Below are 23,940 nucleotides of genomic sequence, written 5' to 3' on the forward strand. Positions count from 1 at the left end.
GAGGCAGAGGAAGAGGCAAAGCGAAAGGTTTCACTCTTGCCAAAATAAGCCCAATGCGTTTCTATGATGTTATTTTGGACCTAAGCTTGTTACCTGCCTTCCCGCCTTTAAGACAACAACTCCCATTGTTAAGCTGGAGACATGAGCATCTCAACACTATATACAGATCTCTGGTAGCACACAGATACAATTTCCTGTCACTGATGATTTAAAAAAAAAAAGAAGGTTATTGCAGGTCAAGTGCAACAACAAGGAACTTCAGAGCAAAAGCAATAATCACATCTGAGCATCCAGACAGAGACAGCATATGGAGGATCAGGATTCAAAAGATCAGATTCCATGTTTTTTGTTATTGCTGTTTACACATTAGGCAAAAGAGCAGATAGGTATCAGACAGTGGAGGCTGCTGAAGGAAGGATGGCTCATAATAATGGCTGGAACGGAACAAATGGAAACCATGTGTTTGATGTTGTTGATACCGTTCCACCTATGCTGCTCCGGTCATTACCACGTGCATGTCCTCCCCAATTAAGGTGCCACCAAACTCTTGTGGTATCAGATATGCAAATAATTGGCAAAATATCTTAATTGGACTGCCTGTGTAAATGAAGCCTAAGCATCTTTACTAGCTACATATCTAGATATTGGTTAATCAACCACCCTGTTAATTTATCAATCAATCAGATAATCAATCTATTAATATCCACTGTGGACAGTCAAGCATTACACGTCCATACATTTATTTTAATAGCTCAAGAAATACCATGTTAAAAAAATAGACTGGTTTTGTAACATAGAATAGACCTACCTACCTCTGCGTTCAGTCTCTACCATATACTACAGGCAACTGCCAAAATAAAGGAAACACCAACAGAAAATGTCTTAATAGGGTATTGGGCCACCACAAGCCAGAACAGCTTCAATGCACCTTGGCATAGATTCTACAAGTGTCTGGAACTCTATTGGAGGGATGCAACACCATTCTTCCCCAGTACATTTTGTTCTTTGTTGATGGAAACCGCTGTCTCAGGCACAGCTCGAGAATCTCCCGTAAGTGTTCAGTTGGGTTGAGATCTGGTGACTGAGGTGGGTTACATTTTATGGGGTCAGGCCATGGTAGTCTAAATAAGGGCCATGGTAGTCTAAACAAGGGCCTTGCTTAATTAACTCAGGAACCACACCTGTATGGGAGCACTTGCTTTCAATATACTTTGTATCCCTCATTTACTCAAGTGTTTGCAGTTTGTTGGCTATAATCTACTCTCTGCTGACATCTAGTGAGTGTAAGTCACACACCATATTTAATTTAAATTCCTGGGTTTCAGTGCACTTCATGATGAGACATTAAAGAAATGACGCAGTGCATTACATGCAAATATTTTTTTACTCATTGAATCGTTGATTAAATTGTTCCCATTTACCTATACACGTACACTACATCATCAATATTTATGAGCAAGTTCTGGGCATGTATAAACATTACATGTCTGTCTCAAACACTTTTCTCTCTCATTTTGCTGATAGAGACATTTTACATAAAAAAGACATATGATACTGCTGCGTGTAGACAGCCCAATAAAAAAAAAGCACAAATTGGTGTTTTGAGAAATCAGATCAGCTCTGAAAATTATCTAATGTGAAAAGATCTGAAGATTGGTCAAAAGACCAATTAGTGGAAAACTTTCAGAATTGGGCTGCCTGTGTAATCGCAACCACCATGTATCATTTTGTACACGTTTCAGCTACACATCGAGTGACATCATCCGGACGCGGAAGTTGACTGTGAAAGTGACAATCTTCAGTTGTGTCTGGTTGTGCTCTGTGTGCTCCGCTTGCCAATGGATATTTCCCAACAAGAGAGGACATATGAGACATCAATGGCTGACAAATCTACTCCAAGTAGTCTTGCAAGATACCTCGATGGTGAATTTTGGGAAACCAAAGATCATATTCGTGAAGAAATATCCCAAGGCGAGCCCTTTCGAACTAGTAGGTTCGTGATCTCTTACTGGTGGTTTTATCCAACTTTTCTATCATATGTTGATCATCACGATTTAATCCTGTGGTGGCTAAGGTTTAAGGACATGCTCTTTTACGTATCTATCTACAGTTTTCAGCGGCTGGCAAATCATGTCACGGCTTTATGAAAAGGGCTTGTGCGGCTACCAGCTGTTGCGCGTTGCGCGCACATCTGGATAAAAATAATGCTAATTTCCCGCTGCGATGTTCATTTTCAGTTCATTGTTCATGTTAAGTTCTGTCACATACTAAAATGTAATACATTTTTATTCTGCAGTTATGGTCTCACGTTGGACCAGAATAGAGATTTGACGGTGGAGAGACTGGAGTATGTCTTAACGAGGCCACTAATGCGACATCACCTCAAAGATCAGGTGAACGAATTCAGTCTTACACCCCTCAACTGATACCAATTTTACACCTTGCAATTGCAAATGTTTGTCTGGGTGTTGTTCAGTTCTGAACCTGCGTTTTTATGTCTTGAGGGGTTTTAGATGGAAGAGAAACAACCAGGCTTCATAGCCAAGAGCTTGGGTATCACGGAACTGATATGCTCTGCAGATATGTCCACTGGAGTAAAGGTATGCTAATTGACTTCTCCAACACACACACACACACACACACACACACACACACACACACACACACACACACACACACACACAGCTTGTCATAGGCATTTATTTACATAACCAAATCCATGTATGATTACACTGTACCGGCTGTGTGTACTCGCTGTCTGTACAGTGCTCTTTGGTGTTCTCCCCTCTGGTCCACAGTTGGGTGTTGTCTGTGGCTTGTTTGGTGGTGCAGTCACAAACCTTGGAAGCCCTGGTCAGAAGAAAAAATGGTATCTCCCGGTTACGGTATGTGTCCACAGCCACTCACACAGCTCATATGCAAAGTAATATAACAGATCATTTATAGCTTTTGTTCAATGTCTGCCTCTTGTCGTTACATTCTTACAATGCATGCACTTGTATATAGCTTTTTCCGCCATACACATTCATTCATCCACAGCACATATTGCCATTGGATGTTGTTATTTATCTGATACAACAATGGATTTAGCCTTTGATTTTTAACTCTTTGTCAAATCATCATCTTAATTGTTTTGGTTGAATGACTGGGTGTGACTTCTGTCAGGATTCGGAGTTCACCGGGATGTTTGCCATGACAGAGAGGGGTCATGGGAGTAACGTCCGGGGAATCCTTACAGAGGCCTGCTACGAGCCATCTACACAGGTCAGCTTCATAACATGCATAACACACTCACGAATCATGTGACACCATTGAGGCAATGCGGAATTCTGAACTGATGGACAGTCGTTTGGTTCCACAAGGCAGCGACCTCTTTTCACCACTCAACATGGACCAACTGTACCAGTCAGTTGGGTTAGGATGAAATTCTAACTGTAACTAATTCCACTAGTTACAGTTACACTATGTGCAGAGGACAATCTACCACATATCCCAAATGATAGTCTGTTGTACGTGGTCCGTAACACAGTGGACTAGATCATATTGTGTTACATAACTACATCAATATGTATGTGAAATGTGCAGGTCATATCTAGTACATACAGTGTGTTCCCTCTTCGTCTGTGTTTCATGCCTTTCTTTACTGATCCCTGTACTCATGGAGTCCAAAAGAAGCATCAATATCATCATATTTAGTTATACATTCATCTTTTGGCCTTCAGGAGTTCATCATCCACACACCGTGTGAGGATGCCCAGAAGATGTACATCGGAAACTCCATGAAGGGGAATTACGCCTCTGTGTTCGCTCAGCTCATCATCAATGGAGATTCCCAAGGTGGGACTCACTCAATACAACAGTCTGTCTGCTATGGATTGTATTTAGCAACAGCCCCTGTGCATTTACTAATGTGTGTTAACATGTTTTATTCATCCCCATAGGTCCTCACTGTTTTATTGTTCCAATCCGAGACCGACATGGAGTCATGAATCCTGGAGTGACAGCCATTGACATGAAGCACAAAGAAGGTAGCTAGTTTTCAATGGCCTGTTTTTCTTCTAAGCAGCGTTCTTCTTCCGACTGTATGACAAACACATGAATATGATGCTGTGAGACAATCATTCCTGTCACAAATGCACACCGTTGTGTATTAATACGTGGATTTTCATTGAACATTTGAAACTTAGCCATGCTGTGTGTGTTGTCACAGGCTTACACGGGGTTGACAATGGCATCTTGATATTCGACAATGTGAGGATACCGAGGACGAACCTGCTCAGCAAGTGAGTGGACTGTAACATGCGCTCCACTGCCGGGTCATTAAACAGATCTCTATAACTACCTTTGGAAGTTGAATGCATTCTAGACATCATCCTCACTTAAATGATTCCTAGCTGTGTACAGTGTACAGTATGCAGCATCAATGTGTTTTATGACCCTCCTGCTCCAGGTTTGGCTGTGTGTCAGCAGATGGGCTGTACTCTTCTCCTGTCCAGAACAAGAACAAACGTTTTAACGCCATGTTGGCTGCTCTCACCCCTACCAGGCTGGGGCTCACTGTCCAGGCCATAGCTGCCATGAAGGTGAGTTTACAAGGCCATGCGCGTTATGATTTAGGCTAGTGTATGTAAACTGATTAGCTCTCTTTAGCTTTGACCATGTTTACAATCTTACTATGATGGTTAGTGACAGCTAGAGGGCAGTCTTGATTTACGTTACCTCCCTCAACACCGTCACAGGGACAAAGCATAACACTGCCTTTGTTACACCTTCTTTTATGTTCTACGTGCTAATGAGAGAAATCAGCTCAGTCATCTGCAGTTTGAGTGGATTATGGGCCTCAGTCTGGGTAAATCTAGGCCAGATGGGTTGGCGTCATAGTCTGCTGTGTATACCCAATGACGGGACTGAATTCCAGGTTGTGTCCCAAGTCTGGCAGGTAACCAAGAGACAATCATACAAAGCTCTGACCACAGGTGACCCTTTGGTGATGTTGGATGGTTGCATAAATAGAATTGTCATACTCTGAATGAGTTGCTAAAACAGATCTGACATCTTCAAAATATGATGGACTGTTATTAGCTTGGGGAGAGCAGAGAAGCATAGAAATCAGAGCTGTTAATAGATCTGGCCCAGATTATGTCTATGGTGTACTTTTAGACTGATCTTATCAGTGTGTATTGGCTGTGGGTCACAGTAACTTAGTCTTTGAACCTGTACAAAGTTTGCAGCTGTCTTTTAAGTGAAATAAAAGAGTACATTATGGTCCATAGACAGTTTCAAATAAACACTGTTTCATATTTAAGCTTATGGTTTTGCTTTTGGGTCTGTAAGAACTTTACACAAAACAAATGTGGATATGATTTTGCACTGAAGCTTTACCTACAGATAAAGGCATGTAGCATCAGCTCTGTTCTGTGTAGAGATCTTACAGTGTGTCTGTTTTTCTCACCGACAGTTGGGCCTCATCATTGCAGTGCGTTACAGCCACAGGTACAGTACATTTACATTTAAGTCAACACTCTTCTCCAGACCGCCTTACAGGAGCGATTACGGGTTAAGTGCCTTGCTCAAGGGCACATCGGCAGATGTTTCACCGAGTCGGCTCGGAGATTCGAACCAGCAACATTTTAACCTCTAGGCTACCTGCTGCCCCAGTGCACTTCTGACGCTCCCATACATCCCACATTAACTAAAAAATGAGTTGCTTTTACATTTCATTTGACAAATGCATGTATGCACATATGCAATGGATGTGATTGAGATTGGAATTATATGATTTTCTTTGTTGTATTTCAACTGAAAAGGTTCTAACAGTCATTCTAGTGGTAGTCTTTTGTATTCCTGCTCATGCACAGGAGCACTTTTCATAATGTGGAGCGTTTACATAAAGCCGATAGAAGTGATGGGTTAGCTCCACGCTAGCCTCGTCGCGAACCAGGCTTCCGTAAACAGTAAGCCTGGGGAAGTTCCATTGCAGAATACATCTAAAGACAGATCGGAACCCGGTGAAATCAGTGACGCCTCGCAACACATCAAACCAATCAAATGCCTTGCTTGGGTGGAGCTCCAAAGGTGCTCACCAGATTAGTGCCATATGAGCAACATAAGTGAAATAAAATTAAAATAACCTCATTATTATATTTATTTTGTTGAACCCATCCAAGGGTTTTTCTTTATTTTTTACTATTTTCTACATTGTAGAATAATAGTGAAGACATCAACACTATGAAATAACACATGGAATCATGTAGTAACCAAAAAAGTGTTAAACAAATCAAAATATATTATAGATTTTAGATTCCTCAAAGTAGCCACCTGTTGCCTGTACACTCTTGGCATTATCTCAACCAGCTTCACCTGGAATGCTTTTCCAACAGTCTTGAAGGAGTTCCCACATATGATGAGCACTTGTTGGCTGCTTTTCCTTCACCCTGCAGTCCAACTCATCCCAAACCATCTTAATTGGGTTGAGGTCGGGTGATTGTGAAGGCCAAGTCATCTAATGCAGCACTCTCCTTCTTTGTCAAATAGCCCTTACACAGCCTGGGTTAGGTTGGGTTATTGTCCTGTTGAAAAACAAATGATAGATCCCACTAAGCGCAAACCAGATGGGATGGTATAATGCTGTGGTAGCCATGCTGGTTAAGTGTGCCTTGAATTCTAAATAAATCACAGCCAGTGTCACCAGAAAAGCACCATCACACCTCCTCCTCCATGCTTCACAGTGGGAACCACACATGTGAGATCATCCGTTCACCTACTCTGCTTCTCAAAGACATGGCGGTTGGAACCATAAATCTCATATTTGGACTCATCAGACCAAAGGACAGATTTCCACCAGTCTAATGTTCATTGCTTGTGTTTCTTGGCCCAAGTAAGTATCTTCTTCTTATTGATGTCCTTTAGTAGTGGTTTCTTTGTAGCAATTCGACCATGAAAGCCTGACTCACGCAGTCTTCTCTGAACAGTTGATGTTGAGATGTGTCTGTTACTTGAACTGTGTGAAGCATTTATTTGGGCTGCAATTTCTGAGGCTGGTAACTCTGATGAACTTATCCTCTGCAGAAGTGGTAACTCTGGGTCTTCCTTTCTTGTGGTTGTCCTCATTAGAGGCAGTTTCATCATAGCGCTTGATGGTTTTTGCGACTGCAGTTGAAGAAACTTTCAAAGATCTACTAATGTTCTGGATTGACTGACCTTCACGTGTTAAAGTAATGATGGACTGCCATTTCTCTTTGCTTATTTGAACTGTTCTTTCCATAATATGGACTAGGTATTTTACCAAATAGGGCTATCTTCTGTATATCACCCCTACCTTGTCACAACACAACTGATTGGCTCAAACGCATTAAGAAGGAAAGAAATTCCACAAATTTACTTTTAACAAGGCACACCTGTTAATTGAAATGCATTCCAGGTGACTACCTCATGAAGCTGGTTGAGAGAATGCCAAGAGTGTACAAAGCTGTCAAGACAAAGGGTGGCTACTTGTCAAATATATTTAGATTTGTTGAGCACTTTTTTGGGTTACTACATGATTCCATGTGTGTCATTTCATAGTTTTGATGTCTTTGATGTAGAAAATGTGTAAAAAAATAAAGCAAAACCCTTGAATGAGTAGCTGTGTCCAACATTTTGACCTTTACTGTTCATTTTACATAAACATTTTGAATTCATACTTTTATATAAAGCAAGCACATAACAATAGTACATTACCAAACATAATCTCTTTAATCCCAACCCTCAGCCACTCTCAGACCATCCCACCTATCACCATAGACCACCCTCGTTTGGTTTCCATGTGCCATATATGCTTAATTTGTGCTGTCATGTTTTACATACATTTTGAACCTTTCTAATCGTATAGTATCCACAAAATGTGAGCTAAAGATGAAAACCTTTTCTACAAGTATTATTATACGATTTATTGACTGACTATGGCTTTCCAAATTGCCCAACTGCTATTTGTAAGGTTAATTTTAAGTGAATGTTATTTATTTTTTAAACATACCTGTGACCAGAGACCAGCCACATAGGGGCAATAACAGAATAAATTATTTAGTGATTCTGTCTCTATGCAGCAAAAGCTACAGAGCTGAGATTGTTGTATGAGATTCTGTTGGTGGCAAGAATTTTGCATAATAATTTAAATTGAAAAACTCGAAGTCTTGAATCAAGTGTTGTTTTTTTTATACCAGTTCATAAACCATGTGCCATGGAATCGGTACATCAAAAATCTCTTCCCATTTATTTTGCAACCTGTGTTGCCTCCTCCATTTTTGTGATAATGCTGCAATCAATTGGTTGTAAGTTTGGATTGAGCAGACATTCCCATATATTTTCGATAGCTGCATATGTGACAACTCCACCGATTTATATTCATAATATCATTCATTAATAGATATAATACAATTTAAAAAACAATTTCAGTAAATAATAGTTTTTTTATTAGTCAGTATATTTGAGTTTAACCATAGCAGTTATGTAATATTTTTTCAATATTTTCTGGAGGATAAAACTGAAATTGTAACCAGCTTTGTATGGCTTGTTTTAAGAAAGGGCGATACTTTAAACAAAATTAATTTTCAATTAGTCGGAAATGAGAAGTTGTAGTCTGTAAAAAGGCAATTTTTAAACAAAGGATGAACCTTTTTAATCTACTGGAGAACCATTTTGAGTTTTCCGAGGGATCGGAACCCGGTGTAAATCAGTGACGCCTCGCAACACATCAAACCAATCAAATTCCTTGCTTGGGTGGAGCTCCTAAGGTGCTCACCAGATTAGTGCCATACGAGCAACATAAGTGAAATAAAATGAACCTCATATGTTACCTTCAATGTTCATTTCCTGTAGCCTAATTGCCTAAAACGTCAGCACTTAAAAATAATCTACAAAATCTGGTAAATGGTTTTCCTCATATACATTGTCTACTGGTATCATTTTAAATTGAGAACAAATAGCTAGCTCAACATGTAAATGTGTGAGTTTAGCTATTCTCTGCTTCAGATGACAGATTCCCATAAAGCCAGTAATGCCATCATATTGTAGGTCTGTGGCTGCATTGGCAATGCATGCCATATGATAAGCTGCACAATGGATTCATATAGTTGATATTCTGAAGAAGAGTAACAATCAAATAAAACACATTGGAGATCTTACAACTAGACAAAAATGAAATGTTAATTTGAGCATACAACACAGAAACAGACACTTTAGAGACAGCAGAATACTGGACAGGCAACCCGCAACTGCAGGAAACCGAACACTCCCATGACACACACAGGCCGCTATCAGAACTCTCCCATTCCATACTTCACTGAACTGATCAATGCCTACACTCTACCTTTACTGACAGCTGGAGCTGCAATTTCACCCTCTTCCATGGCTGTTATCTACAATGCATTCAGAAAGTATTCAGACCCCTTTACTTTTTCCACATTTTGTTAGGTTATAGCCTTATTCTAAAATTGATACAATTATTTTTTCCTATCAATCTACAAACAATACCCCATAATGACAAAGCAAAAGTAGTTTTTTAGAAATATTTGCAAATTTATAAAAATGTGAAACAGAAATACCTTATTTACATAAGTATTCAGATCCTTTGCTATGAGAATCTCAATTGAGCTCAGGTGCATTATGTTTCAATTGATCATCCTTGAGATGTTTCTACAACTTGATTGGAGTCCACCTGTGTGAAATTCAATTGATTGGACATGATTTGGAAAGGCACAGACCTGTCTATATAAGGTCCCACAGTTGACAATGCATGTCAGAGCAAAAATCAAGCCATGAGGTCAAAGGAATTGTCCATAGAGCTCCGAGACAGGATTGTGTCGAGGCAGAGATCTGGCAAAGGGTACCAAAACATTTCTGCAGCACTGAAGTTCCCCAAGAACACAGTGGCTTCCATCATTCTTAAATGGAAGAAGTTTGGAACCACCAAGACTCTTGGCCGCCCCGGCCAAACTGAGCAATCGGGAGAAGGGCCTTGGTCAGGGAGGTGACCCAGTGGTCACTCTGGCAGAGTTCCTCTGTGGACACCTGGGACCATCCCTACAGTGAAGCATGGTGCTGTGGGGATGCTTTTTAGCGACAGGGACTGGGAGAATAGTCAGAATCGAGGGGAAGATGAACAGAGCAAATTACAGAGAGATCCTTGATGAAAACCTGCTCCAGAGTGCTCAGGGCCTTAGACTGGGGCGAAGGTTCACCTTCCAACAGGACAACGACCCTAAGCACACATCCAAGACAACCCAGCAGTGGCTTTGGGACAAGTCTCTGAATGTCCTTGAGTGGCCCAGCTAGAGCCCGGACTTGAATCCGATTGAACAACTCTGGAGAGACCTGAAATATCCAGCCTGACAGAGCTTGAGAGGATCTGCAGAGAAGAATGGGAGAAACTCCCCAAATACAGGGGTGCCAGCGTCAAACCCAAGAAGACTCGAGGCTGTAATCGCTGCCAAAGGTGCTTCAACAAATTACTGAGTAAAGGGTCTGAATACTTATGTAAATGTGATTATTTCCTTTTTTTTATCCATTTGCATAAGTTTCTCAACCTGTTTTTGCTTTGTCATTATGGGTTATTGTGTGTAGATTGATGAGGGGGGAAACTATTTAATCAATTTCAGAATAAGGCTGTAACGTAACAAAATGTGGAAAAAGTCAAGGAGTCTGAATACTTTCTGAATGCACTGTAGATGGTTATTTTTTCCATTCAGAGCTGACCCAACACCATTCAATTCCTATTATGTGTAAAATGCTTCTGAATGTCAACAAAATTACAAACAGCTCAATATAGAAAGAAAACAATAGATATTGAGCATTATTTTGATTACCTCAGAAAACACACATTATTTTGACAGCCCTATTGAGGGAGTCTCTTGTTTTTCCGTATCTGTTGTTGTTTTTTGTGCATCCTCATGTGTGGGTTGCGTGTGTTCTGCTAAAGTTTCCAATGTGGCGGCGAGAATGTGGGTGGGGGGAAAGGGGAGGGTTTTCTCTGTAATTGGCATCCCCAAAAATCACCCACACGCTTGGGTGGAGCTCCAAAGGTGCTCACCAGATTAGTGCTGTAGGAGCAACATAAGTGAAATAAAATGAGCCTCATATGTTACCTGTAATGTTCATTTCCTGTAGCCTAATTTCCCCCAAAAATTATATGTCAGCACTTTAAAAGGAATCTACAAAATCTGGTATATTGTTTACCTCATATACATTGTCTACTGGTATCATTTTAAATTGAGAACATATAGCTAGCTCAACATGTAATTGTGTGAGTTTAGCTATTCTCTGCTTCAGATGACAGATTCCCATAAAGCCAGTAATGCTATCATATTGTAGGTCTGTGGCTGCATTGGCAATGCATGCCATATGATAAGCTGCACAATGGATTCATATAGTTGATATTCTGAAGAAGAGTAACAATCAAATAAAACACATTGGAGATCTTACAACTAGACAAAAAGGAAATGTTAATTTGAGCATACAACACAGAAACAGACACTTTCGAGTGTTTGTCACCAGAGCGGTGTAGAATGTGTTGTGACGTTTGACTTTACTAGCGTCACTTTCAGTAAATATAAATCGCAGACTGTCGGCCACACTTGATGACTTGAAAACGAGCACTTGAAACCTACTTTTATTCAAAATGTGTCCTACCTGGACGGAAAACAGTGGCACATATAACACACAGCAGCCCTTCTACGGGAGTGTGGGGGGAGGGTTCTTGAAATGTAACATCCAATCAAAATCTGGGTGCAAGTGGACCATTCAAACAGTTTTTGCAGTATGAAATTCTCCAGACCTCCAAGTGAGGCGTGACAACGACGTAGATGGTTATTTTTTCCATTCAGAGCTGACTCAACTCCATTCAAATCCTATTATGTTTAAAATGCTTCTGAATATCAACAAAAGAACAAACGGCTCAATATGGGAAGAAAACAGCAATAGATATTGAGCATGATATAGTTTACCTCTGAGAACACACATTCTTTTGACAGCCCTATTGAGGGAGTCTCTTGTTTCTACATATCTGTTTTTGTGCATCCTCACGTGTGGGTTGCGTGTGTTCTGCTAAAGTTTCCAATGTGGGGGCGAGAGCGTGGGTTGGCGGAAAGGGGAGGGTTTTCTCTGTGGTTGGCATCCCCAAAAATCACCCCAGATCACCCCCACACAGAGAGAGATAGAAAGAGGGAGGTAATCACAATACCGATGCAGACTACTGCACATGGAGGACACATTTCCTGTTTTGTGACACACGTCCTGTCCCCACCCACCAATCAAATAAAACACATGGGAGATCTTACAACTAGACAAAAAGGAAATGTTAATTTGAGCATACAACACAGAAACAGACACTTTAGAGACAGCAGAATACTGGACAGGCAACCCGCAACTGCAGCAAACCGAACACTCCCATGACACACACAGGCCGCTATCAGAACTCTCCCATTCCATACTTCACTGAACTGATCAATGCCTACACTCTACCTTTACTGACAGCTGGAGCTGCAATTTCACCCTCTTCCATGGCTGTTATCTACAAATGGATTTGGAGACTGTGTTTTTAATTTACAATGATTACATCAAGATAGCTAGCTAAAAGGAAGTTAGCTAGCTGATGACATTTAATTAACTTAGCTAAACAGTATGTAAAGTCAATTAGCTACCTTAATAGCAGCTCAGCTGAGTTAGCCTACAAAGTGGCATACTATAGCCAGCTAGCTAGTTAATAATACTTTGCTTTTTTACATTACATTTTTTTTTGATTTACTTACTTGAATAGGTTCTCCCACTTCCTTCGTTTTTTTGAGTGCCTTTCGGTATTTATTGGTTGTAGCAAAGAGTGGATGAATGGAGACGAGCCAAAAAGTGTTTGCCACCAGAGCGGTGTAGAACGTGTTGTGACCTTTGACTTTACAAGCATAATTCACTCTCAATTTCAATAAATATAAATTGCAGACTGTCGGCCACACTTGATGACTTGAAAACGAGCACTTGAAACCAACTTTTCTACAAAATGTGTCCTACCTGGACGGAAAACAGTGGCACATATAACACACAGCAGGCCTTCTACGGGAGTGTGGGGGGAGGGTTCTTGAAATGTAACATCCAAACAAAATCTGGGTGCAAGTGGACCATTCAAACAGTTTTTGCAATATGAAATTCTCCAGACCTTCAAGTGAGGCGTGACAAAGACGTGATTTTGGAGGTATAGCAACACGAGACTAGCTCCACACCAACTCATCCCATAATCAATGTAATAAATTATGTAGATGGTTATTTTTTCCATTCAGAGCTGACTCAACTCCATTCAATTCCTATTATGTTTAAAATACTTCTGAATATCAACAAAAGAACAAACGGCTCAATATGGGAAGAAAACAGCAATAGATATTGAGCATTATTTAGTTTACCTCTAAAAAAACACACATTCTTTTGACAGCCCTATTGAGGGAGTCTCTTGTTTTTCCATATCTGTTTTTGTACATCCTCATGTGTGGGTTGCGTGTGTTCTGCTAAAGTTTCCAATGTGGGGGCGAGAGCGTGGGTTGGCGGAAAGGGGAGGGTTTTCTCTGTGGTTGGCATCCCCAAAAATCACCCCAGATCACCCCCACACAGAGAGAGATAGAAAGGGGGAGGGAGGTAATCACAATACTGATGCAGACTACTGCACATGGAGGACACGTTTCCTGTTTTGTGACACACGTCCTGTCCCCCCCCCCCCCCCCTCCTGTCCCCCCCACCAAACCCTCCAATGCACCACCAACACGCATAGTAAAATCTTTAGGAACTTGAAGTGGGGCTAGTGGTCTTGGTAGTGAGAATAATGATGGTCGTGTTGTCAGTGACTAGCATTAAAGAGAACACAGCTATCCCCACACAATTAGGGTTAGCTGTGTTTTAACAGTACATTGTGTAACCACTGTTAGCTTTGTTTTCAGAGTTGAGTCTACTATACATTGAGGAGAGGTTGTGGGATCATCATCTGTGAGGACTTCCCCTCTGTGTAAACACCCAGGTGTGCGCTCTTCTGTGGTCTGGCAGGGGACAAACCTTGACATAGTAGAAACATCCGTGTGATCTTTCTGGTTAACACATTATTTAGTAACATGGGACTGTCAATCACACAGTTAGTGTACAACTTAAACCATACAGCTGAAGTATATTGGAGTGTCACATTACATTAACTTTACAGTATCTCGGTTAGTATATTTTGCTCCTCAGTCTAGAAATCAGAGTAGGGATGATAACAGTGCCATCCCTTCGAGACTGCAGCATCTACATTTTCCCTGCAATCTCTTTGAAACTCACTTGTACCCACTAAACCAGTCTATACCATCATCCATCGCCTTCATCTGCCCCCCACCCTCCCCCACTCTCCCCACTGAGACACCTGTGCAGATATACTCAGAGATAAACTTTGTAATGCTTCCAGAGCAACAGGTGCACAACAAGGCATGTGTGTGACGGTGACCACATCTCAACACTCAACATACACTCCACCAAACTAATGTTCCACCACATCAGCACATACAGTGCCTTCAGAAAGTATTCACACCGATTTGACTTTTTCCACGTTTTGTTGTGTTACAGCTTGAATTTGAAATGGATTGCATTTAGATTTTAGATCCCTGGCCTACACACAATACTCCATAATGTCAAAGTGAAGTAATGTTTTATTAAAATGTTTCCAATTAATTAAAAATGAAAAGCTGACATTTCTTGAGTCAAGATATGTAATGTCCCTCAGTCATGCAATGAATTTAAAACACAGATTCACCCACAAAGACCAGGGAGGTTTTACAATGCCTTGCAAAGAAGGGCACCTATTGGTAGAAGGGTAAAAAAAAAAAAGCAGAAATTGAATAAATCAAATCAAATTGTATTTGTCACATACACATGGTTAGCAGATGTTAACGTGAGTGTAGCGAAATGCTTGTGCTTCTAGTTCCGACAATGCAGTAATAACCAACGAGTAATCTAGCTAACAATTCCAAAACTATCACCTTATACACACAAGTGTTTACTACCTTATACACACTTTGAGCATGGTGATGTTAGTGTTTACACTTAGGATGGTGTATCAATACACCCAATCACTACAAAGATGCAGGCGTCCTGCCTAACTCAGTTGCCGGAGAAGAAGGAAATTGCTCAGGGAGGCCAATGATGACTTTAAAGAAGTTACAGAATTTAAAACCTCTTAAGGATCTGGCAGTTTTTTTTCAATTTAGGTTGAATTACATTCCCAAATCTAACTGCCTGTAGCTCAGGAAACACTTTGAAGTTTGTGGAAATGTGAAATTAATGTAGGAGAATATAACACATTAGATCTGGTAAAAGATAATACAATCAAAAAATATGTGTTTTCATTTTTTTTTTTTCCATCTTTGAAATGCAAGAGAAAGGCCATACATTGAGAGAGAACTCTAGGTGTAATTTAGATTTTGTCCACAAGATGGCAGCAGTTTGTGCAAAGTTATAGACTGATCCAGTGAATAATTACATCAAGTCTGCCAGGAGTTTGCCCTAATGTGCCGAATTGGTATATTTATACATTTGAAGTATATAACTATAGAAAATATACAAAAATGCTATGGTAAATAAACATTTAAGTTTACACACTCCCAGGAATGTTATACATGATGAATCATTAGCTTCCCTCTGGAAAATACACTAACTTTCACACATCAAGATGGCTGGGTGGGTGTGGAGCCAAAGACAGCAGTGGGGTCAAACTGTAGACCCCAGTTCCTACATTTGAAATAAAAAATGTATTTGATCAAACAAAACTATGTTACATTTTATCTCTGGGACCCTCAAGATGAGAAATCAGAGCAAGATTACTGAATGTATCAAACCAGTTGCCGTGATAAAAGTGTTTTGTTGTTGTGCACTATCCCCAAACAATAGCATGTTATTTGTTTTCTGTAATAGCTACTGTAAATTGGACACTGCAGTTAGATTAACACACATGTAGCTTTCTGCCCATATAAGACATGTCTATGTCGTGGAAAGTTGGCTGTTGTATACAACGTTTTCTAGTCACATTATCACGTATTGAGCAACAACCGTCTGGGTTTAGGGACACCAATCCTGTAGAGGTTTTTAATAGCTGTGGTAGGAGAAAACAGAGGATGGTTCAATAACATTGTAGTTACTCCACAATACTAACCTAACTGACAGACTGAAAAGAAGGAAACCTGCACAGAATAAAAATATTTCAAAACATGCATCCTGTTTGCAACAAGATACTAAAGTAATACTGAACAACTCTGTCGTTGTGCCCCTAAGCAAGGCAGTTAACCCACTGTTCCCCGGGCACTGAAGACGTGGATGTCGATTTAAGGCAGCCCCCCCCCCCGCACCTCTCTGATTCAGAGAGGCATTCAGTTGTACAACTGACTAGGTATCCCCCTTTCCTCACTCTACATATGTTCAAGCATAGTGGTGGCTGCATCATGTTATGGATATGCTTGTAATTGTTAAGGACTGGGGAGTTTTTCAGGATATAAAAGAAATAGAAAATCATAGCGGCAAGCCTGTTTCATTAACAGGTCAATAACCTAAAACACAACCTAAATTCATCATGTCAATAACCTAAAACACAAGGCCAAATCTACACTGGAGTTGCTTACCAAGAAGATCGTGAATGTTCCTGAGTGACTATGTTACAGTTTTGACTTACATCTACTTGAAAATCTATGACAAGACCTGAAAAAAGTTGTCGAGCAATGATCATCAATCAATTTGACAACACTTGAAGAATTTTGAAAAGAATAATGGGCAAATGTTGCACAATCCAGGTGTGGAAAGCTCATAGAGACTTAGTTGTAATCGCTGCCAAAGGTGTTTCAGGAGTGTGAATAACTATGTACATTTGATATTTCTGCGTTTTCAATACATTTGCAAACATTTCTAAAAACGTGTTTTCACTTTGTCATTATGGGGTATTGTTATGTATGTATTGTGTGTAGATGGGTGAGAGAAAAAACAATTCAATCCATTTTGAATTCAGGCTGTAACACAACTAAATGTGGAATATTTCAATGTGTTATAAATACTTTCTGAAGGCACTGTACATATTCACAGTACAACAAATGTGCGCACACACACACACACGCAAGCATACACATACGCACAAAATGTGAGTCTATTTCACGCTCTACTCTCTCCCGTTCGCACACACATTTTCCTCCCTCTCTTTCCCTCCTCTCTCTTTCCCTCCTCTCTCTCTCTCACCCTCCTCTCTTTCCCTCCTCTCTCTCTTTCCCTCCTCTCTCTCTCTCCCTCCAGTCGGCGTCAGTTTGGGCCTAAGGACCAGCAGGAGGTGAAGATCATTGAGCACCAGACCCAGTACCTCAGACTGATGCCTCACCTGGCTGCAGCTCTGGCTCTCACCTTCACCACCAGGTAATGTTAGCACTTCCTCTATAGTGTAAAGGGAAGGGATCGCTGCCGCTACCTTGCTTGACAATGGAATTAATAAATAAAACTGCTTCTTTATGGCAAAAAGTAAAACCTATGTGTTTCGGCTTATGGGCTTCTTCAGGTTTTTTTGCTCTACACACGTCAATATCAGAGAGAACTGTAGTCAAACACCACTTGAAACTGCCTCTACTCTCATGGCCCTATGCTGGGATATATAAAGAGAGACACTACTCTTAAACAGTGTTATTTCCCCCACATGCTGATGGGTTTGATGTTAACTGACATAGTGGTGAAAAGAGCAGTTGTATCTAATGCCAGTAAATGATAGTCTTGTCACTATGATGATGCATTGTAGTGTCAGTGTTCTGTCTGTTAGTGTTTTGTCTGTACATATTCTCTCCTTTTTCTTTTGAAGGTATGCCCCTCACAATTAAATGGTATTATAATTATAGAACATCATACTAGGAATGTGTTCTAATGTCTTATGTTATGTGTCCATTTTGTGTGTGTGTGTGTGTGTGTGTGTGTTTCAGGTTTGCAGCATGTACGATGGACCATGCTCTGTGCAAAGGAGAGGTTCTGCAGAACAATAGTTCTCTCCAGGCTCTGGTTGCTGGACTCAAAGCCTATAGTACCTGGGAGAACCTCGCCTGCCTTCAAGAGTGCCGCGAGTGTACCGGGGGCATGGTGTGTGTGTGCACGTTTGCTTGTGTGTGTGGGTGTGCATGCCTGCTTGTGTGTGTGGGTGTGCATGCCTGCGTGCATACAGTGGGGCAAAAAGTATTTAGTCAGCCACCAATTGTGCAAGTTCTCCCACTTAAAAAGATGAGAGAGGCCTGTAATTTTCATCAAAGGTACACTTCAACTATGACAGACGAAATGAGAAAAATCCAGAAAATCACATTGTAGGATTTTTAATGAATTTATTTGCAAGTTATGGTGGAAAATAAGTATTTGGTCACCTACAAACAAGCAAGATTTCTGGCTCTCACAGACCTGTAACTTCTTCTTTAAGAGGCTCCTCTGTCCTCCACTTGTTACCTGTATTAATGGCACCTGTTTGAACTTGTTATCAGTATAAAAGACACCTGTCCACAACCTCAAACAGTCACACTCCAAACTCCACTATGGCCAAGACCAAAGTGCTGTCAAAGGACACCAGAAACAAAATTGTAGACCTACACCAGGCTGGGAAGGCTAAATCTGCAATAGGTAAGCAGCTTGGTTTGAAGAAATCAACTGTGGGAGCAATTATTAGGAAAAGGAAGACCTACAAGACCACTGATAATCCTCCTCGATCTGGGGCTCCACGCAAGATCTCACCCCGTGGGGTCAAAATGATCACAAGAACGGTGAGCAAAAATCCCAGAACCACACGGGGGGACCTAGTGAATGACCTGCAGAGAGCTGGGACCAAAGTAACAAAGCCTACCATCAGTAACACACTACGCCGCCAGGGACTCAAATCCTGCAGTGCCAGACGTGTCCCCCTGCTTAAGCCAGTACATGTCCAGGCCCGTCTGAAGTATGCTAGAGAGCATTTGGATGATCCAGAAGAAGATTGGGAGAATGTCATATGGTCAGATGAAACCAAAATATAACTTTTTGGTAAAAACTCAACTCGTCGTGTTTGGAAGACAAAGAATGCTGAGTTGCATCCAAAGAACACCATACCTACTGTGAAGCATGGGGGTGGAAACATCATGCTTTGGGTCTGTTTTTCTGCAAAGGGACCAGGACGACTGATCCGTGTAAAGGAAGGAATGAATGGGGCCATGTATCGTGAGATTTTGAGTGAAAACCTCCTTCCATCAGCAAGGGCATTGAAGATGAAACGTGGCTGGGTCTTTCAGCATGACAATGAACCCAAACATACCGCCCGGGCAACGAAGGAGTGGCTTCGTAAGAAGCATTTCAAGGTCCTGGAGTGGCCTAGCCAGTCTCCAGATCTCAACCCCATAAAAAATCTTTGGAGGGAATAGAAAGTCTGTGTTGCCCAGCAACAGCCCCAAAACATCACTGCTCTAGAGGAGATCTGCATGGGGGAATGGGCCAAAATACCAGCAACAGTGTGTGAAAACCTTGTGAAGACTTACAGAAAATGGTTGACCTCTGTCATTGCCAACAAAGGGTAAATAACAAAGTATTGAGATAAACTTTTGTTATTGACCAAATACTTATTTTCCACCATCATTTGCAAATAAATTCATTAAAAATCCTACAATGTGATTTTCTGGATTTTTTTTCTCGTTTTGTCTGTCATAGTTGAAGTGTACCTATGATGAAAATTACAGGCCTCTGTCATCTTTTTAAGTGGGAGAACTTGCACAATTGGTGGCTGACTAAATACTTTTTTTGCCCCACTGTACATGTGCACATTATTCCAATCCTATTTAAATACTACTACTCCCCAGTCATCTGCTAACCATGTTTCTTTAATTTAAAGACCCAGATCCATTGTCTAGTTCTGGATCTTGTTTTTGGATGCGACTGTGACCATGTCCATGTAGAGTGCAGAGGGTTCTTGGAGGTCATTTCTGTCTACTCTTTCAGTTGATTCAATACTGCTGTTGTAGGGGATAGTTTCATTGTAATAAGTCCCTAATGCTGTGATGAATAGGTTTGAGTGTTTCTCGTTGAGGTGATCTAAGGGCAACTTGGGAAACCACAACGCTGCGCCTTGTCATGTGGGAGTGCTCGCATCTCTTGAGTGTCTGATCCTACACAGACCGCATTTTGTACTGACACTGTCTGACTTTTACCTGTTTATTTCACTGCTTTCAAAAGTGAAGCTGTTTTGAAATGTTTTTTTTTAAATTATTTATGAAACAATTAACATCTTTGAGTCTCCATTTCTCAAGTCATAATATTCTTTAGATATTGAATGATTTCTGACTTATAGTTTATTATTATTCTTTACAACGCGACTCTTCCTACACCGTTTAAACTAGACACTGTTTTAACTTTAACGCTGTTTTAACTTTAAAACGTGTAGAATGGTCTGGAATAGTGTGCTTGCATACAACTTTTTGATATTTTTTACACTTTGTCCTTTTTTTGTTGTTGTCATCCATCCACTTTCATGGGATTTCCTCAGCATTTTTAAGGTCCCATTGTGACATCACCACTCCCAACATTCTATTCTATTCACTATAAACAATGTCACTTTTGATACAAATCAGCTACTTTGACCACTTTCCCAACAACTTAGACAAACAGTTAGAGCATGTGAAATCTTCCTCTACTTCTCTGCTGTTCAAATCTGGAATCAGAACTGAATGATCTGGTACCGATCAAACGTTACAGCTCTTTAAGTAACCTCATCATTAACATTTCCTCTAACATTTTATAAACAACTGACATTTTTACCACTTTCCCAACAAGTTAGACAAAATGTTGGAGGGTAAGACATTTTCGTCTACTTCTCTGTTATTCAAGTCTGAAGTAGGAACAAAATTTCTCCTACCGATCAAACGTTACAGCTGTTTTAGTAACTGCATAAGCAAACCAAATATCCAAATTTGTACAAACAACTTAATTTTTTACCACCTTCCCAGCACTTTAGACAACTTAGAGACTGTGACATCTTGGTCTATTTCTCTGCTATTCAAATCTGGAATCAGAACAGAATAATCTTCTACTAATAAAACATGATAGCTTTTTTAGTAACGTCATCAACTACTTTTTGTCTCAACTTCTACAAACAACTGAATTTTTGACCGCTTACCCTTTAAGTTGTCTAAAGAGATGGGTATGACATCTCGGTCTACTTCTCTGCTATTTAAATCAGAACAGAATTATCTACTACCAATCAAGAGGTACTGCTGTTTTAGCTAAATGAGGTGCTGTTGTTACTAACTTCACACTGTTGAATTAACTGCCATGGAACTTTTCAGAACTTGTAAATTGAACAATGGGGGAGCACATAAGACTTACTATGCCACACAGCTCACCCCGACCCACTGAACTAACCTACCACTGTTTGTCTACATGTAGTTATCGTTTACCTTTAGTACTTGTCTGTAGGCTGCCTTGCACAGTGCTAAACCCTCATCCAGCTGGTGGCGCTGATGTGCAATTCTGTGCTCACCACCCTCTAGAACCAAGGAATTTTCTACAATTCCTTGACTAGGACACGGAAGTAGGATTGGAGACGCCTTTGTTTTGATTTCAAACATTCTTTGTGTGGTGTAAAGCAAGACACTCTGACTTGCACAACACATTCACAACTCTCATTATACTGAAAATATCCATTCATCCATATTCCATAACTTCCTTTATCTTTGCATTTATCCCATCATTCCTCCATCCATTAGGTCTTTAATTATGTGTCCTTACTTTATGTATCTATCCATTTATTTATACATCTTATTTATTGAGCGATCCATCCAGTCATAACTTTCTTTTCAACAGCTTTATAATTTGGTTATGAAATAAATGTATCGTTGAAGGGAGGTTACTATAGCAACAAAAAAAGAGTCTAAACTTCTTCCACTAGAGGCACCATCCTATTTCTCTCCCCAATAATAGCCCAAAACTTTTCAAATTCCTTATGAGTAATTATTACAGTTGTCATATACGGTGGTTTTCTCGTAAGAATGTGCATGAAAGTGCAGTAATCTTACACTCCAAAGTAGTACTGTTGATATAGTAGTTTTGTCGAAGTAATCCGACCAGATATTTTAATATATTTAACTTTGACAATATTTCACCGCTTCACTTCAGTAATACATTTTAAACTTCTTCCACTACCAGAAAATACTTTCAAAGAGCTGAAGCAAGTCACACACTTTTTCTTCATGTGAAATGACCAACTAGTGTTGATCTATTATTTCATTGGTCGACATATTAGTTGACAATCTTGCTGGTCCCTGTACCATGATTTGTTGAATTGGGTGTTCTAGTGCTAGTGGAATGGAAGCATACGTAATCTGTGGCATTTTAGGACCAGTGCTGTTGACCACTAATTGAATTTTATTTACGTACATGAATTGGACATGTGAATGTGAAACCCATTACTACTGTATATAAATTAGGTGTGTCTTTATATCAGTGGATGACGTGTTTCTCTGGGTTCTGACCTTTGTTAGGGTTTTATGATGGAGAACCGAATCCCTGCTCTGAAGTGTGACTCTGATGTCTTTGTCACATTTGAAGGGGACAACGTCGTCATGTTACAGGTAAAAGAACCAAAGAGGGCAAAGTCCTCTTCAATATTTTACTCACACCTTCTCTAAAACTATAAGTACTTATGTTGTTTTGCTGTTCATCACACTTTTGATGTGAAATGTTTTAAACTGGTAATGTGATTTTCACATTTACTGTATACTAACCATGGCTCCTAGACAGACAAGTTGATAGAGCTCACAGAGTCTGCCTTTATTTCTCAAAACAGTCAGTTGAACCTTAGTTTTGGCAAAAAAAACTATATACTGACATTTTCTAGAGTGAAGCCCCTGCAACTTGATAAAGGAATTGTGCTTTGAGAGAATTTCATTAGTATGTGTTTTCACACAATTGGATATTATTATTTTTGGCTTATTGGGGATGAGGGCGATTTCTCCTTGTTTGCGAGTGTAGAGTGGAACTACAAAGCAAGTGATGAGTGTACTACACACACACACACACACACACACGACTCTCTGAACTCTGAGATAATAGGAACAAGGTCACCATTCAGATACAGTGCTGTTGAGGGAGACTCAGAAATCAGAATAGCTCATCATAAACTACAATTATTCGCAGACCCTGGGAAATATTCATAAACCATCAAGTGGATAGTGAAATCATTGTCCCAGTTTGATTTAATTATGGAGAATGATATTTCTGTAGACAGGTGGTTAATTTGGTTGACAGAATGTATTTACAAGGGTGTGACTGAACATGAAGGTGGTTTTGTGTCAGACCAACTGTTGTGCAATTATATGTTCTTATCATTTCGATATTGTTGTACAGTATAGTCACTATTTTATTTTGCTTCATATACATCAAAGGTAAGATGTATAGGACATGTAGTGCAAAGTGAAGTATGAAAAATTGCAGTGGGAAGGATCGGAGTGGGAACTTGAAGTCAAACACAGTGCAAAGTCAAACATAATTAAATATTTATGGGAACTAAGGTGTCTATCTGTCTGGACTGCAGTCACAAGGAGAGAGGAGGCTATGCCAGCTGAACTCAACTCAACCCTCCACTAACAGTATCCAAACTGCACCCCTAATGAAGATGACAGTCCCCAACCACATTTAATCAGTTTACTACTGACCTGAAAGCATGAAGAAGACCACAGCTGACCCAAACTGACATTTTACCCAAATTTAAACATGAAGGGTGTTCCAGATTGTATAGGGTCTCTCTTTTACAGTTCCAAAAGTGGAGTTGCCCATTTATGACATTGCAAGTGTTTCACCTATCATGAGATGGCAATTAATCATCCAGCTCTACATTGAAAGACTAGTTATGTTACTGTATGAGCGGTTAAAATATGTCTTGGTGCTAGCTAT

At 40.2% G+C, this 23,940-nt stretch overlaps 1 protein-coding gene across 1 annotated transcript in view; it reads left to right on the top strand.

Annotated features, from left to right (window-relative positions):
* Window positions 1–1,753: 1,753 nt before the first annotated feature.
* acoxl (acyl-CoA oxidase-like) overlaps window positions 1,754–23,940 on the top strand; it is a 44,609-nt gene continuing 22,422 nt past the window's right edge. Inside the window, exons 1-13 of the mRNA XM_036986306.1 lie at window positions 1,754–1,993; window positions 2,297–2,393; window positions 2,514–2,600; window positions 2,799–2,885; window positions 3,166–3,264; window positions 3,723–3,837; window positions 3,942–4,028; window positions 4,211–4,283; window positions 4,451–4,583; window positions 5,459–5,493; window positions 17,305–17,421; window positions 17,973–18,126; window positions 22,530–22,619. Coding sequence (XP_036842201.1) covers window positions 1,839–1,993; window positions 2,297–2,393; window positions 2,514–2,600; window positions 2,799–2,885; window positions 3,166–3,264; window positions 3,723–3,837; window positions 3,942–4,028; window positions 4,211–4,283; window positions 4,451–4,583; window positions 5,459–5,493; window positions 17,305–17,421; window positions 17,973–18,126; window positions 22,530–22,619 — 1,329 coding nt within the window. The 5' untranslated portion in view covers window positions 1,754–1,838. The remainder of the gene's footprint in view (window positions 1,994–2,296; window positions 2,394–2,513; window positions 2,601–2,798; window positions 2,886–3,165; window positions 3,265–3,722; window positions 3,838–3,941; window positions 4,029–4,210; window positions 4,284–4,450; window positions 4,584–5,458; window positions 5,494–17,304; window positions 17,422–17,972; window positions 18,127–22,529; window positions 22,620–23,940) is intronic.

Source organism: Oncorhynchus mykiss, chromosome 1, assembly GCF_013265735.2.
Source record: "Oncorhynchus mykiss isolate Arlee chromosome 1, USDA_OmykA_1.1, whole genome shotgun sequence".
In the NCBI taxonomy this organism is placed as follows: Eukaryota; Metazoa; Chordata; class Actinopteri; order Salmoniformes; family Salmonidae; genus Oncorhynchus; species Oncorhynchus mykiss.